The sequence below is a fragment of the Trachurus trachurus genome, assembly GCF_905171665.1.
Source record: "Trachurus trachurus genome assembly, chromosome: 18".
In the NCBI taxonomy this organism is placed as follows: Eukaryota; Metazoa; Chordata; class Actinopteri; order Carangiformes; family Carangidae; genus Trachurus; species Trachurus trachurus.
In genome coordinates this window covers 6,582,079-6,598,631 of record NC_139909.1, presented here as the reverse complement: position 1 = coordinate 6,598,631, position 16,553 = coordinate 6,582,079, and the positions used below count along the sequence as shown (strand labels likewise).

The 16,553-nt window shown below is 42.9% G+C and overlaps 1 protein-coding gene across 1 annotated transcript in view; it reads right to left on the bottom strand.

Annotated features, from left to right (window-relative positions):
* dysf (dysferlin, limb girdle muscular dystrophy 2B (autosomal recessive)) overlaps positions 1–16,553 on the bottom strand; it is a 247,009-nt gene that overhangs the window by 179,726 nt on the left and 50,730 nt on the right. The window contains exon 42 of the mRNA XM_083993329.1: positions 2,984–3,082. Coding sequence (XP_083849455.1) covers positions 2,984–3,082 — 99 coding nt within the window. The remainder of the gene's footprint in view (positions 1–2,983; positions 3,083–16,553) is intronic.

The following is a 16,553-nucleotide window of genomic DNA, read 5'->3' as shown; positions in this document are numbered from 1 at the left end:
TTTATTTTAAGCACAAAATAGTATAATCAACCAAAAAGTTCATGACCCCCTTGCAGTACCTCTGCGGACCCCCTAGGGGGTCACGGACCCCCTGCTGAAGACCTCTGGTTTAGGCTGTAAAATATTAAATGTTTTTTGTGTAGTTTTATGGACGTTTTTGTGTCAGTCCCTATTGACTTTCATATAACGAATCGGCCTCCCGGGTCTCCAGATGCACTTTGAGGAATAAAAAACTACTCCGGAGTATTCATCAGCATGAGGGGGAGTCAATAATGAATTTCATTTTTTGGTGAACTATTCCTTTAATTGACAGGATAGTGGAGACAGACAGGAGAGAGAGACTGGGGGAATGACGGGCAGAAACAGATCGGTGCAGTCGAGAGGCGAACCGGCGATCACTGCACTGGGCATTGCCAACATGGGACGTGCTCTTCACCACGCAACCACAGAGCAGCTCGGCTCACTCACATCAACGTTTTCTTTAAATAATCATGTGTTGAATGATAAAAGTTATTTTGATGTTTGCTTTTCTTCTTTTTTTCATCAAGTGTAGAATATATTGCTGAAAATGGGGTTCACAAACTGGGTCACAGCCCTTTCCAAAGCTGTTTAATTGCCCGTTTGAAGTTTGTCCACCTCGTCCTCCGAGGGTCAAAGCCGACCGTTGTTCACTCAGCGAGTAGAAATGTTTAAATAAAGAGGTTTTAATCAATTTTCCTGCTCTCAGGGATTATTAATTAGCCGTGCAGAGACTTTACTGAAGTCACTGGACGAATCCTGAGGAGTTTTCAGTCATTTCTAATTTCCCTGACCGGTCACATTACACAGTCTTTAGTCACTTCAATGGCTCTTTCTCTCTGATGGGACCTACATGGCAGCAGGAGGGGATGGAAAGAGAAACAGAAAGGTGAGAGAAAGGCGGCAAAGAAGAGAGGAAAGGTGAGTGAAGAGAGAAAGAGAGAGAGAGAGAGAGTTTATGTAGCTGGAAAAACTGTGTCTCAGCCGACAGTAGCGAAAGACTGTCAAAGGGCAAAGGAAAGGGGTGAGAGGAAGGTAAAGGAGGGTTGGAAAGGTTGGAAACAGTGGCTCAGGAGAGGAGAGGAGAGGAGAGGAGAGGAGAGGAGAGGAGAGAAGAGGAGAGGAGAGGAGAGGAAAGGAGGTAAATAAATGGCGTTGGTTGGCAGAGAGTCGGGGGGAGGGGACGAACCCAAGGAGTGGAGGGTGAAACTGAGGCGAAGCGACGATGGAACCAGTGGCTCATTGGTCATTTCACCAGTTTCCATCCAGCTGTCAAGTGAATTCTCAGCAAAGTTTTGAAATGTCGCAAAAAAAAAAACTGAAAAGGCAACTTAGATGTGTTTCCATCGGCCGGGGTGAAAGCGTTTAATGGGCTTCCTGAACCAAAAAAAAAAAAAAAAAAATACACCCACCAGAAAAATGGAAAGAGCCTTTCACGGGTCAGAGGCGTCCGGGCAAGTCCTTATTGTTCTCTATTGTGTCATTCAGCTTTAGCCACATTTCTGGAACATTTCTGGTAGTTTGAAGGTAATTCTCAAATACTACTTGGCTCTGTGTTTTACTGGTTCCTCCTTAACTGGTCAAATGATTTATGAATCCTCCTTAAATGTTTTAGTAAAAAAAGATTGGAGGCCTTTATATATTCCACGTATACTGTATGAGACATGGAAAACAAACCGAATGCTGCGTTGAAGCTGCCGCGCTGATGAGAAATGGCTTTCAAGGGAGAAGGTTAGAGGTCTAATTTAAGAGCCATAAAAAAGAAAAAAAGGCCAAATTCTGACATGATTAGTCATTTGTTTGGGCATCGGACAAGAAGACTGACGTGTGCTCCGAGTCCCCGCGGAAGGAAAGGTCGCCGTTTGGGCCGAGAGAATCGGGATAAGGGTTGAACATAGCGTGGGCTTTGCTCCCGGGACGGCGACTGAACCGTGGCAAGAGTCTGAAAGAGCGAGACTAAAAGACAGACGGTCGGGTGACGTGATCGCTCGTTTTTTTTTTTGTGTTTTGTTTTTTTTTTATTTCGGGGGCTCGCCAGCATGCAGCGTTGTCCCACTGCGGCGTTTCCCGAAGCGAATTCACCACGGGTGAGTCATCGGAGGCGCTCGGAAAACGGATGGAATGTCACAGCGCCGGGTTTTGAGGAGGACGGGGCATGAGAAGAAGAAGGAGGATGGAGAAGGAGGATGGACGGAGTGACGGAGGGAACTGGCAGCACGGCAAAAATGTGATTTAAATGGTGAAGTTTGGGGCAACGAGCAAAACATTAAAAAAAGAAAAAAAAAGTGGAACAAAGGGCTGCACTGTCTCCATCTTCTCTTCCCGCACATTCACCCCATCGATCTTTATCTTCTTAACAAGTTCTCATTTTCTCTCCAACAGACACAACTTTAAATTTATATTTACTATTGATTTACTTAATAATGCATTTTATCATGCCAATTATAATGACACTGTTAAAATCTGTGCCATAAACTGGGGAAAAAAAGCATTCAATAGCATAAGATGCTAACAACGCTCACTGCTCAGAGAACATACATGTAATTAGCTATTAGCATCTAGGCTAATATTTGAATTTTAATAAAGGGAGCAGACAGATTTATTTTAACCTTATTGATCCACAATTAATATCATCAAGCGCTAACTATGCTACAAGCTGCTAGCTACAAGCAGCTGCTAGCCATGTGTCTTGTTAGCTAGCTAGCTTTGACAGACGTCTACTAGCATGTAGCCGGTTTTTATTTCACATTTCACCAGCAGACAGCAGCTGCTTCACGGTGACATTGTTATATCTACATGTTTGTTTTTGCTGCCTGCTGAAACTTTAATTAGTAACGAGCAAACATTCAGTGTTTTAACATCATTTTTGACTGAAAATGGTCGAATTTATCTAGAAAAACTCAGTTTATTGTCTGAATATCAGATACACTTTCATCCCCACTCCTCCTGTCCGTTCATTTCTCACCTTCAGCGTGTCGAAGCCTCTCTCCAGATACGTCCCACACTTGTTCTTCTCTCCCGTCGAGGCGTAGAACTTACTCCACCAGTCCATGAACTCTTCTTCCTGTTGGTCACATGATCAAAGAGTCAGAGGTTGAAGAAAAAACTGAAAAAATGATTATATTAAGGTATAAAAACATTAAAACAATACAATAAAACAAACTGAAATCTACAATATGAAACATTTAGGGTTTAATGTGTTGACAGTTTTGTTGATAAAAGTTTATTTGTGTATTTTCACTTTCACATTTCACATTTTCTTTGAGACTGACAGGCCAAATTAAAATCGTAGGCCTAGTTGACCCAAAGCTTCAGTGGCCACTGAAACAGATTCTCCATCACTGATTGGTTGTGACTCCATTTAACATCTGAGCTCCACTTTGACCAATTCTTTTTGAAATGCATAAAAAGCCCTGTAGCAACAAGTCATTTGCCTTTGAAGAGGAGCTCAGAAATAACTCGCTTTTCATGATTTTTTGGCAGCGTCGAGTTCGCCAACTCAACGTCAACACAAGTAAAAAAGTAAAAAATAAAAAATAAAAGGCCTGTTGGCTCAGTGACATTATGGTCATGGTATATGGGCAATCTGAGGCAATGGAAACGGGCAAACGTCCGGATGGGAACAGGCACAAAAGTGGACAAAACGAACATGGACATAAGAGGAAACATGCTGCGGCATTAGAAAAAAAAAAGTCATATATATGTATATTCTGCAGATTTCATATTGTTTATTATATCTGAGACACCGGGACAGGTGGGCTGACAATTTCAACTTTCCCCGTCTGCAACGAGACAGTTGAGGACTGATTTATTGTGTGTTGTTGATGTGTGTGTGCAGCGAGCATCAGTGAGCGAAGCCAGAACTGGTCCACAGGGACTCCAGATACTCTGCAGTGAACTTGAGCTTGTCTGGGGACCGCGGCTTTGACGTTTGGCCTGGTTACGGACCGGCTGGTGTAATAATAGACGTGACTCAGACAGTGAAGGAGAAGGAGAAGAGATGGGACAAAGTTACAAAGTCTTAAGGTTTGGTCTGTTCAAGCACAAACCCAACCTGGACAATTGAGGGCGCATGACGTATGTCCGACTACCCATTTCTCCGACCATACATTTCTTTATTTTTGCGTCCATTAGTCCGACCTCCCATTTCTCCGACTTAAGTAGCCCTAACCCTTTACCTTACCCTAAACCTAACCTTAACACTGTAGAATGGGTAGTCGGAGAAATGAGCCGTCGGACTTTTGGGCAGTCGGACTGATGTATGCTCCCCGACAATCGAGTGTCTCATCAGTCCGTCTGGTTTTTCTACATTACAGCAAAGTCTGAATGTCTGAATGTGATGTCACAACCTGTCAGACTGATGCAAAGCATGTGCATGAGGAAAATCAAGAGTTGTTTCATATATTTGACGTGACATCTACAGATGTTGAGAGCTTGAGGAGCAGCAGCAGCAGCAGCAGTGGTGGTGTAGCTGCTGCAGGTGGGACCATCCACAAAAGCTTGTTTTAGTCACTTTAGACAGGTGTACACTTTATATTACATACTAACACATTACTCTTATTATCTTCACATCGAAACAGCACTTGTATATGAACTGTTGCAGATCTGTATCAAACTTAAATGCGATTCAAAAGTTCAACTGTTTAAAAAAGCATATAGATCCAAGAGAAGACGATGTTTGATAGCACGACAAAGTAGGGAAAATATAAATGAATAAAATATAATAGAAATATCACTTTTCTTTCTAACTGGTGAACAACTATAATACAGTAGTTGTAATACAGTTCATTAACTGTAGATTATAATAGATGGGCTGTTTGACGGCAAGTTGAAAATAAACAAAGAATGAACTTAAACAAAAGTGTTTTAGCTACTTAAACATATTCCTACACAACCAAATATCTACCTAAGTGTTTGTTTTATTTGAATATTGACCCAGCTTTAAATTTATTTATAGAGTACTTTCCATCAAAGTGCTTTACGGAGGTGAAAAACAGCAAATAAGCACAAGCAATCACAATAAAATATAAAAACAGTCACATTTTATTGTATAAAATACAATAAAATAAAAAACTATTAAGACAACAATTTTAAGAATTATAAACAATAGAGAAAATACGTGTTTTCAGCTTAGATTTTGTTAAAACAAACGTCCCTCAGCTACAGCCCCGCTGCTCCTGCTGCTCCTCCAAACTGCACTTAAACCACCCAAACTTTCACTTTAGGTCTGAAGTCAGGATCAGTCATGAGTCAAGTTCTATTGTGTAGAAACACCAGAAATCCCACCATGCACTGCTGCATCCAATCTGATTGGAGACATCCAATTTGTCACTTTCTTTCTGGATTTAAATGAATCGGCTGACAAACTTACCCACTGTATCATCTATAGCGCCCAACGTCACGAGTGAAAGACAAGTTAGACACAAGTTAACACACACACACACTCTGAAATAACAGGATTAAACACATTTTAAGTAGCTTTTCAACACGTTTCTTAATCGTTATTCTCATAAGACATTAAGGGGTTTCACTCCAAGATGAAACACACGCCATTAAAATGAAAAAAAAGAAGAAGAAGCAGAAGAAATTCCTGTATTACAAAATGAGTGCTGGCATGAGAGCGCAGGCTGTTAAAGCTCTTACTATTACAGCCCTGAGTCACCGCGAGGCCAGAGCGCACAATGTCGTTCTGTTTCTTGGAGGGTGAAACATCTTTGTTTTTGAAATGATTGACTGACGTCTTTCTGTGGCTTGGACACATGAAGTCGTTTTCGTTTTATATGATTTGATTCTTTGAGGACCTCAGTGTGTGCGTGTGTGTGTGTGTAACATCTCTGAATGAAACCCCTCTTTTATCAGGACTTTTATTTTCTTAAGTGTGAAGCAGCTCCATCCATCAAACTCACTAAAAGTCTGTTCACGTTGGCAACACGGCGGCTTCTCCAAACACTCAACTCTGAGGGATTTTCTCACAGGAGTGAAACCTCTGTCTGCCTCAGTGTGTGTGTGTGTGTGTGTGTGTATACGTACTTGTACAGCTATACATGTGAGGACCAGTTTGAGTTTAAACCATCAGATTGAGGACGTTTTGGGAAAGTGAGGACATTTTGGCCCATTCTCACTTTCTCAGACCCCTTCCAATTTGTCGGTGCAAGCTATTTTTAGAACGGCGGAGCAGAGACGTGAGCTGCTCAGAGCTACGCTACGGAGGCTGATGGGATTTCTTGGTTTCCCTCATCAAACTCATCAAATACACAATCCAACAACTCCAAAACGCTCTGGTGGACAAGTTGTGACCTGCACATTCACCACACTATGAGATAATAACACAACGTTACCAGACAGAGTTGTTTTAGAGGGAAATTCATGCAAAAATTCCTGTCAGGGGGCAGTTTTTCATCAAGCAGTTACTCTGTCTGGTAACGTTGTGTTATTATCTCATAGCGTGGTGAATGTGCAGGTCACAACTTGTCCACCAGAGCGTTTTGGAGTTGTTGGATTGTGTATTTGATGAGTTTGATGAGGGAAACAATTAAAGGTAACGAACCTCCTCCTACAACTATAGGGATCATGGCAAAGGGCGAATTTGCCAAAACATTACTTTTGAACCAAATAATCGATTTTCGTGAATAGATAACAAAAGAAGTTGCACAATGTCCCTTTAAGGTTAGGGTAAGGGGGGCTAGGGAATACATTATGTCAATGAGTGTCCTCACAAAGATAGCCATACAAACATCTGCGTGTGTGTGTGTGTGTGTTGACGGCAGCCCGTTGGCCCTGACGCAACGAGGAAACAACGACTACAAAGATGGGGAATACCGATGGGACAGATCAAACTACCAGCCTACCCCTTCACACACACACACACACACACACACACACACACACACACACACACACACACATAAAAACATACATTTGAGTCCGACCCGTCCCCGCCCTGCAACCTTCAACCCTCCGAGGAACAACTCGGGCTTAAAACACACTCGTGACGCATGCACCACTTTTTCCTTTGTATGTGTGTGTGTATATGTTTTTGTGTGTGTGTCTCTGTGTGTGTGTGTGTGTGTGTGTGTGCATGGATGTAGAACAAAAGTGCTCTTATGGCACTGAGTTGGTGTGGAATCCCCTTTCTCCTACTTCCCACAGACTCTGAGAAACACACACACACACATAACACTGAGGAGGGGAAAACTATGGAATTCCTCATTTTTCCAAAGTGGCAACATGGCATGGAAAAGGGCAGCACGTGGCGTCTTAACTAGGACATCACACATACACACACACACACACATACACACACACATACACAGTAACGCGCACACGCATTGGGGTAGAGTGTGTGTGTGTGTGTGAGGCGTGAAGTGTCTGGTGTGTGTTAATTCGTCCTCTGTGGGCAGCCGGTGCCAGGCGCTGATGACAGGGGCGCCAGAAACTGTGTGTGTGTGTGTGTGTGTGTGTGTGTGTGTGTGTGTGTGTGTGTGTGTGTGTGTGTGTGTGTGTGTGTGTGTGTGTCAGGGTGTGTTCGCTCCGAGTCCACGACTCCTGATTCAGACAGATTAAGGCCGGTCCAGACGGCAACGACGTGTATTAGCACTAGCACACACACACACACACACACACACACACACACACACACACACACACACACACACACACACACACACACACACACACACACACACACACACACACGCGGGCTGCAGTGGTGTGTTCAGGGTGTCAGTGCGGTTTGCAGCCTATCATTAGGCGCTGCAGGGAACGCCAGGATAACCAGACCAGACTGGCACTGCCAAGAAGTCGGAGTCGGAGTCGGAGTCGGAGTCGGAGCGCAGAGGAGCCAATGGATTTACATAAGAGCTCCGAGACGCTTCGCATTCACAACTCAAGAGTCGGGAAAATCCCCCTTTACACGGCCGCAGCAAGTCAGAGGTCAGAGGTCACAGAGCCGGAGCTGCAGGAAGGAGGAAGTTCTACGGCCGCGTCCTTCAAAATAAAACTCAGACCTGATGGGTCAAAGTCCAGATGGACCAGAGACGGAGATCCAGACTGGTTCAGTCAACAACAATGAACTGTAGTTAGAAACATGGCGCTTGTTGCAGCTGCTCCTCCTATTGTGTTTTGTTCACACTGTTACTTTACATGATGCACTGTATGTCATTTAAAGGGACAACGAGGAGTTTGTATTTGGTTATAAAAAAGTCTCTGGATGAATCTACGCTACCACTTGTTAATGGCTCCATTTTCGATCAATATATTGTTTTGTCTCTGTCGTTATTTTGTTATTTTAATTAATGGTGGAAATGCTGGGCGAGCCGACCAGCGTTTCCTTACTTTCGGTTTTCACGGACGCTGCCCGCCGAATCGCCGTTTACGGTATCTGATTGTCTTCGAACCTCTGACTTTAATTCTTGATGAATAAAAACATTCTTGGCAAGACGTCCGTCTTGTGCCGGTCCAAGAATTTTACCGTGCGCGCGGAGGCTCATGGTAAATGTAGTATGAAAACACTTTGCTTTCCCAAACTCCTCGTTGTCCCTTTAAAGGTAACGAACCTACTGCTATGACTATAGGGATTATGGCAATGGGCCAATTTGCCAAAATGTTGAACTATCCCTTTAAGATCCACCAGTAGATGATCATTAACGACTCTAACAGCCGCTAGCTGCTAAAGATGCTAAAGCTCATTATAAATCTATAGTGAAGAGACGATTTAAAACCACGGAGCATTAGGAGCCTCTGAAGCAGCACCCAGTGCAGCCACCTGCTGAGGCCGTTGGTTGGAATAACAACTGGTACAAGGCTGTGGGGGGGGGCCGCTGGGGGCCGCGGAGGTTACCACAACTGGAGCAGATTTACAGGCCCTGTCGACCCGTTACGTCGTCTACTTTCACTTTAATCTGATTTAAGATGCAGCTTCGGCTCAGACCCGAGGAGGGTTTCGGGCGCTGAACCGCCGGGAGCCGTTAAAAAGCCGAAACCCTGCACTGATTTTCTCTGACCCCGTTCCGCATCTCCAAAATAAACTGGTCGACGTGAAGAATGTGGAAAAACTGGGATGGATGTTTCTAGCGGAGCTGTTTGTGTGTATTTGTCATTCCCTCCATTCGTGGTTTGGAGGCGGCGGAGCAAACCTCAAGTAAAAATCTGTGGCATTTTCACATAAATAAATGTCTTCTCCGCTATCACTGATTGACACTGCACAGTAGTGACTTAATCTACGTCCCGCTCCTGAAAGCTTTTCCATTCGCCGCCGAGCGCTCATGCTGCCTGCTACTCTCTTCTCTTGGAAAACTCCTGTGACGTGCAGGAAACACAGACTCTCACTGGTCTGGCATAACCTGCAGAGGAACGAGGCCGTTAGCGTTAGCAGCAAGCTAGCAGGTAGATGTTTGTGTTAAAGCTCCTTCAAAATAAAGGTAGATGTTTGCGTTAAAGTTCCTTCAAAATAAAGGTAGATGTTTGTGTTAAAGCTCCATACAGTATAAAGGTAGATGTTTGTATTAAAGTTCCTTCAAAATAAAGGTAGATGTTTGTGTTAAAGCTCCATACAGTATAAAGGTAGATGTTTGTATTAAAGTTCCTTCAAAATAAAGGTAGATGTTTGTGTTAAAGCTCCATACGGTATAAAGGTAGATGTTTGTGTTAAAGCTCCTTCAAAATAAAGGTAGATGTTTGTATTAAAGCTCCTTCAAAATAAAGGTAGATGTTTGTATTAAAGCTCCTTCAAAATAAAGGTAGATGTTTGTATTAAAGCTCCTTCAAAATAAAGGTAGAGGTTTGTGTCATAGCTCCTTCAAAATAAAGGTAGATGTCTGTATTAAAGCTCCTTCAAAATAAAGGTAGATGTTTGTGTTAAAGCTCCATACAGTATAAAGGTAGATGTCCGTGTGTAGTGTGATTATAGACTAGCTCTAGGTTCTATAAAACCAGCCATCAGGACTTCCTGTGACATTGTGATGTCACAACAACAGCAGTCACCAAACCCTCGTGGATCGGATCAACCCTTCAAAATGCCAGGCAGTTAGCGTTAGCAGCTAGCTAGCAGGTAGATGTTTGTGTTAAAGCTCCTTCAAAATAAAGGTAGATGTTTGTATTAAAGCTCCATACGGTATAAAGGTAGATGTTTGTGTTAAAGCTCCTTCAAAATAAAGGTAGATGTTTGTATTAAAGCTCCTTCAAAATAAAGGTAGATGTTTGTATTAAAGCTGCTTCAAAATAAAGGTAGATGTTTGTATTAAAGCTCCTTCAAAATAAAGGTAGATGTTTGTATTAAAGCTCCATACGGTATAAAGGTAGATGTTTGTGTTAAAGCTCCTTCAAAATAAAGGTAGATGTTTGTATTAAAGCTCCTTCAAAATAAAGGTAGATGTTTGTATTAAAGCTCCTTCAAAATAAAGGTAGATGTTTGTATTAAAGCTCCTTCAAAATAAAGGTAGAGGTTTGTGTCATAGCTCCTTCAAAATAAAGGTAGATGTCTGTATTAAAGCTCCTTCAAAATAAAGGTAGATGTTTGTGTTAAAGCTCCATACAGTATAAAGGTAGATGTCCGTGTGTAGTGTGATTATAGACTAGCTCTAGGTTCTATAAAACCAGCCATCAGGACTTCCTGTGACATTGTGATGTCACAACAACAGCAGTCACCAAACCCTCGTGGATCGGATCAACCCTTCAAAATAAAACACCTTCACCATTAGAAGACCTTTATCTGAAACCTCCTCTACCAACACGGTTTTAGCATCTGCATCAGGGCGACTTCGATTGACAATTTATGTAACTTCCAAAAGGCCAAACATTTCACAATCGCGTCCTCCAGATGTGCAGAGGTCAACACCATCAACACCTTTAAAGGGATAGTTCAACATTTTGACAAATTGGTCCATTGCCATAATCCCTATAGTCATAGCAGTAGGTTCGTTACCTTTAATTGTCGGTGCAAGCTATTTTTAGAACAGCGGAGCAGAGCCGTGAGCTGCTCAGGGCTATGGAGGCTAAGGGAATTTCTTGGTTTCCCTCATCAAACTCATCAAATACACAATCCAACAACTCAAAAACGCTTTCGTGGACAAGTTGTGAGCTGCACATTCACCACACTATGAGATAATAACACAACGTTACCAGACAGAGTTGTTTTAGAGGGAAATTCATGCAAAACCGCTGATGCGCGTTGCATTCAGGGACAGTTTTTCAGCAAGCAGTCTCTGTATTTACCCCCTATTTACCTCGAAAACGACTCCATCGTTCCATTATTATATCATAGCGTGGTGAATGTGCAGGTCACAACTTGTCCACGAAAGCGTTTTAGAGTTTTGGGATTTTGTATTTGATGAGTTTGATGAGGGAAACCAAGAAATCCCATGAGCCTCCGTAGCGTAGCTCTGAGCAGCCTGCTGCTCTGCTCCGCCGTTCTAAAAACAGCTTGCACCGACAAATAAAGGTAACGAACCTACTGCTACGACTATAGGGATTATGGCAATGGGCCAATTTGCCAAAATGTTGAACTATCCCTTTAAGGATCTATTGTCCGAGCCGATATCACCCAACTCATCTGTTTTTGCTCACCGCATCGGGTTCGTTAACTCTAAAGTATCCGATAGGCTGAATGTCTGCCTCGTGGGACCGACGTGAACTTTTAAAAAGCAGCGAACCCTCGTCGCCCTGAGGTGCACGGACTCGTACTGTAGCAGCAGCGACTTTCTGGGCAACGTTCAGAAAACTGGAGGTGAACAGCAGCTTACATCAGTCTGTGGCTGAAATTAGCAGAACAAGAAAAACAACAGTGATTTAGTAAGCTGCTTTGACATCTTGTTTCTGGTCACAGTGTCATTACAGGGCCATAAATGTTGTTTCATAACATAACCCCCCCACATACAAAAAAAAAAAATGCCACAAAGGCTCCTGGCATGAAGCCATTGGAGTCGGTTTCTCTGGCCTGAGCGCAGCCAGCGAGGATTTATGAAGTAGAGGCAAATAACGGCAATATTTTCAGAGCGAGATTTTAACCAAACTCGACTGTTTTTTTTTTGGCGACGAACCGGAACAGAGGAGCGACACGGTGCGACTACGGGGGGGCACAGATTCATATAGTACAGCACCGAGGAGGGGGGGAGATGTAAACGCATCACACGGAGTGAGTGAGACAACGAGAGGGGCATTGCATTGGTTTGGTTTGATCCCTGACCAATAGCAACACGAGGCCCCGGATGCTGCAAGATGAAACGTGACACACAATGTTCACTTTCCATCTGAGCGACGTATGATCTCAAACGTCTCCCAGAAGGTGGTGGGGGGCAGCGGCAGCTCTGAGGTTTTTTTTGTTTGTTGTTGTTGCGGAGCCGCGAGCCGACTGACAGACAGACGATCCCCCCTTAAACTTTTCCAACTCTGAAACCAAATCCAACTGATCCGCCCCGGACGGCGACGCACCGCTGAGCAAACGCTCGGCTGCAGTAATCTGGTAATCATCAGACGTTCAGTACAGTACAGCGCAGCGCGGGCACCACCCCGAGATTGAGAAACCATGGATTTACAGCACACGAAGGCGAACCTTTCCTTTCTGTTTTGGCTTTTTTTCTTCTTTCTTCAGTTCATTTCAGTCCGATTTTTCCTCCCTCTGCTTCTCTTCTTTCCTTTTTCACCCCCTCTCTCGTTTATTCGTCGGCCTGCAGTAGCTGTCTGCTTACGGAGAGCTGTGGTATAGAGGATCTATAGCAGCCCTGTTGACTTTGGCCCCGACCAGACAGAAAACCGAGCCTTTAATTTGACTGGTCTCAATATCTGACCCTTAATAAAACAAATATCTTTGTTTGGAGAGAAAGGAATCATCCTCAATTACTGTCGGCGAGGCCGGAGCGAGCACTACTGGATGTGTGTGTGTTTGTGTGCGTAGTCTGGTCCGGGTCAAGCCGAGTCTCCAAATTGACCTGGCTTGGATAAATAAAAATGGAGGAATGTAACAAGGAGCGTGGTCTCCCGCTCCGACCCGGGATCCCATTTCTTCTCCGCGACCGCACGGCTCGGCGTGTGGCGCACGGTGCAAAAACCCTGAAGAAAGTATTTTCCTGAGCCGAGACCAAAGAGCCAGAGAAATGTGAAAAGTTTCTAGTTTCTAGTTTCTTTTTCAGCTCTTTATCTCATTCCTTCCAGGGCGACCCTCCACTCTGCAGCTGGAGTTATCCGTCCAAATAAACCTCACCAGTCAAACTCTTCTAAAATTAGATCTCTGCTACTGTCTGTGAAAAACATTCAGCTTCAACGATTTCCCTCCTTCACTTCCACAAATTCACTGGTCTCCATTCACTTCTGTTTATAGCCTACTGTAAGAAAATGAACTGTTTTTCATTGTGTAGCCGACTTCTTCTAACACCTGCGTCAGGTGGTGATTTGACTGAGCACCAATGAAAACACTGACACACCTGTGTTGCACAGTAACCGACTGTTACTGCTGTTTGATATTAATTGAAACTCAGTGGGAAAATGTATCCACAGTGGATTTTACACCAATTACTGTAAACAACTCTTAATTTCTGGCTTTAGAGGTGTTGGCACATCTGGGCAGAGCTAAATGCTAAATGCTACAAGCTAAGCTAGCTGTTGGAGGTAGCTTCATTTTCACCAAGAGTCATAGGGACGTGTCTATAGGTGTAACATAGTTTGAATCATGTTGATTCCACTTGCCACGGTGGCAACCAATCATGGTTAGCCTTGTTCATGTATGCCCATTGGTTGGCATGGCTCTCCTCGGCACATGGGCTGTAACGTCAACAGGATTGAGCCCCCATGGTAGGTTTCATGACACACGGCGTTATATTGAAGCTGTGTAAACAATGCGGTGCAACAGCACAGATAATATGGTATTATGCTCGGGCGACGATGACATTGCACTTAACTAAAAGTGCCACGATGTGTATTGTTAGCGATATTAGCTCAAAAATGCCAAGAAAACTGTTGCTAATTTCCTCTGCCAAGCTGTGCTGAGCGAGTGTTATTGTGCTTGAGAGCTGCAACTGACCATTGGGTTTCCTTGTTGTTATACAGGAAATAAAAATACGATCCAAAAGCTGAGAGTGTCGACCATCATTATATACACAACACAACGCAGCGGATGGTTACACGCTAATTTAGCATGTGTAATGTAATGTAGGTACTAGAGGAGTATATGGATTGACTGCATTGAGTTTTGTACTTTCCAAACGGTCCAAGTTGCAAGCAAACGTTCATTTTTCACAAAATGTATGGAAACTGCAGCTAACACAGCCCATTTTGGAGATTTAGTCCATTAGCCTGTGAAATGGTGAACAGATAACTAAGTTAAACAACAACATAGACACCAAACAGCCCTGTTAGGAAAAGAAACATTATAGATTCAACAGTATGCACCCAGAAAACAAATGGTTCGATCCTGTTTGAGTGATTCAAAGTGCACTTGTTGCCAATGTGAACAGATCAATCAAGGTTATCAAAAAGAAAGACAGGAAGTAGAATTCTGTTTGTGGATTTGATGGATGGTTTTAAAGTCAAGGTTTGAAAGCAGCAAATGGGAACTTGTGTTTGAATGAAATGAGTTAGAAGATGAGTTTGTTACCTACATGAAGGCTGGAGCTAGAGGTTGAAAGGTTAATGATAGCCGAACTGGTCCCATCGGCCAGCTACAAGACAAACACACACATATATAAAAGATAAAACACACACACTTTCTTGTTAGCTGGTTAGAAAGAAATTGAAAACACACTAAACATCATCATTAGACATCACACACTAACATTATTAGTGACTCAGAGACACAGAAACATCCTCGTCACCGTCATGTTTTCCCTTAAACGCAGCAACAATTCATCAAAACCCATCGAGTCCACAAGGACGTTTTGCGAAGAGGAAAAACTGAGTGCGTCGCCATTTTTCTCTCTTTCCCTGGGAGGTCCCGGGTTTTTTGCGAGGTGCAGACAGCGGCGCTCGGTTAACGCTGATCGGCGGCGACAAAGCCCAGATTAGGAAGACAAAGTGTTTACATGAGGTCACGGAGGAGCTGAGCACATGGAGGAACAAGGGGGAAGAAGACGAAGAAGAAGGAAGGGGTGAAGCGAGGACGAATCCAAGCATGAACACAAAGGGCAAAGTTGGGTCATTTTCTTTGAGTTGTTTGCTATAAAAGTATAAATATACGATCCAGTTTGTCTTATTGTGCAGCTAAAACATGGAATAACGACGCACTTTACTTCCAGATGTTCCTGTTTTAGCAGATCCGTTAACTCTGATTTCAACATTTTAATAATTGTTAAGGTTTTTACTTGTATGTTTTTGTCACTTTTATATGTTGTGTTTGTATTTCCTGAAACTGTTTTGTGTGTCTCTTGTTGTATGTCTGGATTTAAATAAAGCATAACTGCATGAATGAAAAGAAAAACATTTAAATCAATGACCTGTGAACGAGCTAAACTACAAAAATCTAATAATAAAAGGTCAAATTTACACATTTGTTTTCTTGTAATTAGTTAGCTTAGCTTAGCATAAAGCCTGAAAACAGTGCTCTAACACGCCACATCAACCACGTTAATTCCCATTCCTTGAACAGAGCGTGGTATCAGTCGTCTTAGCTAGCTACTATCCCTTTAAGTATTTCTTAATCCTATCATTTCCCATAATTCACTGCGCTGATGCGCTCAGATTTATGATATGTTCCATTTACCTCTGAAGTCGGGATTTAGAGCTGCAAACGCCATCACATCTGAGCTGACCAGGGTTGCCAGTTCTGCGGTTTTCCCCTGTAACTATTTACTGTACTGTAACTATATGAATAAAATATTGTCAACATCTGAGTTGAAATATCTCATATTGTATTTTAAGTTGTGATACTGTAAATTACATGAGGCGTTTGTAGGACCTATAGGTGAAAGAACTGTTTCAGGAAATGTGTCTTTAATGTTCATGGTGTTATATTATAGTAAATATTTGCAATTATAGCAATGCTGTTGGACTTTAAAAGCAACATTTATGGATTTTATGGGGACATTGATTGATTTTTGGTATTGGGCTGGTTTTTAAGTTTCTGTTTGGTTGCTTTTGCCTCACAGACCTGGCAACCCTGGAGCTGACTGCCTTTCAGTTACAAGTCGCTACAACAACCCTTATGTAAGCTATTGTTGTTGTTAGCATTGTTAGCTAATTCCAGCCAATAACAACATGCTACTGTACGTGTAAAAGCAACATGACAATAAGTAGAAATAGAACTTCTTAATTTAACGACACAAAAACAAAACTAAAGGTGTGATAAACAGTTTAAAATTCAGATTTTATTCACTATAGATAATATAATCCAGAGTTCAGGAGGCTTTTCTGGTTACGTTGATCTCAGAAGCTCAAACTTCCAGGTTTTAAATGAACGCACCATAACTTTGCGACATGTTTGTGGCACGTTGAGCCCTCTGAGCCACCGTAGGAATGATTAATGACTCAGTCCTGATGGCTCAGAGTCGACGGGCGCGGAGAAGTTTCGCATGCGTCGGTCGGTGGCGTCACTGTTATTGTCACCACCACCA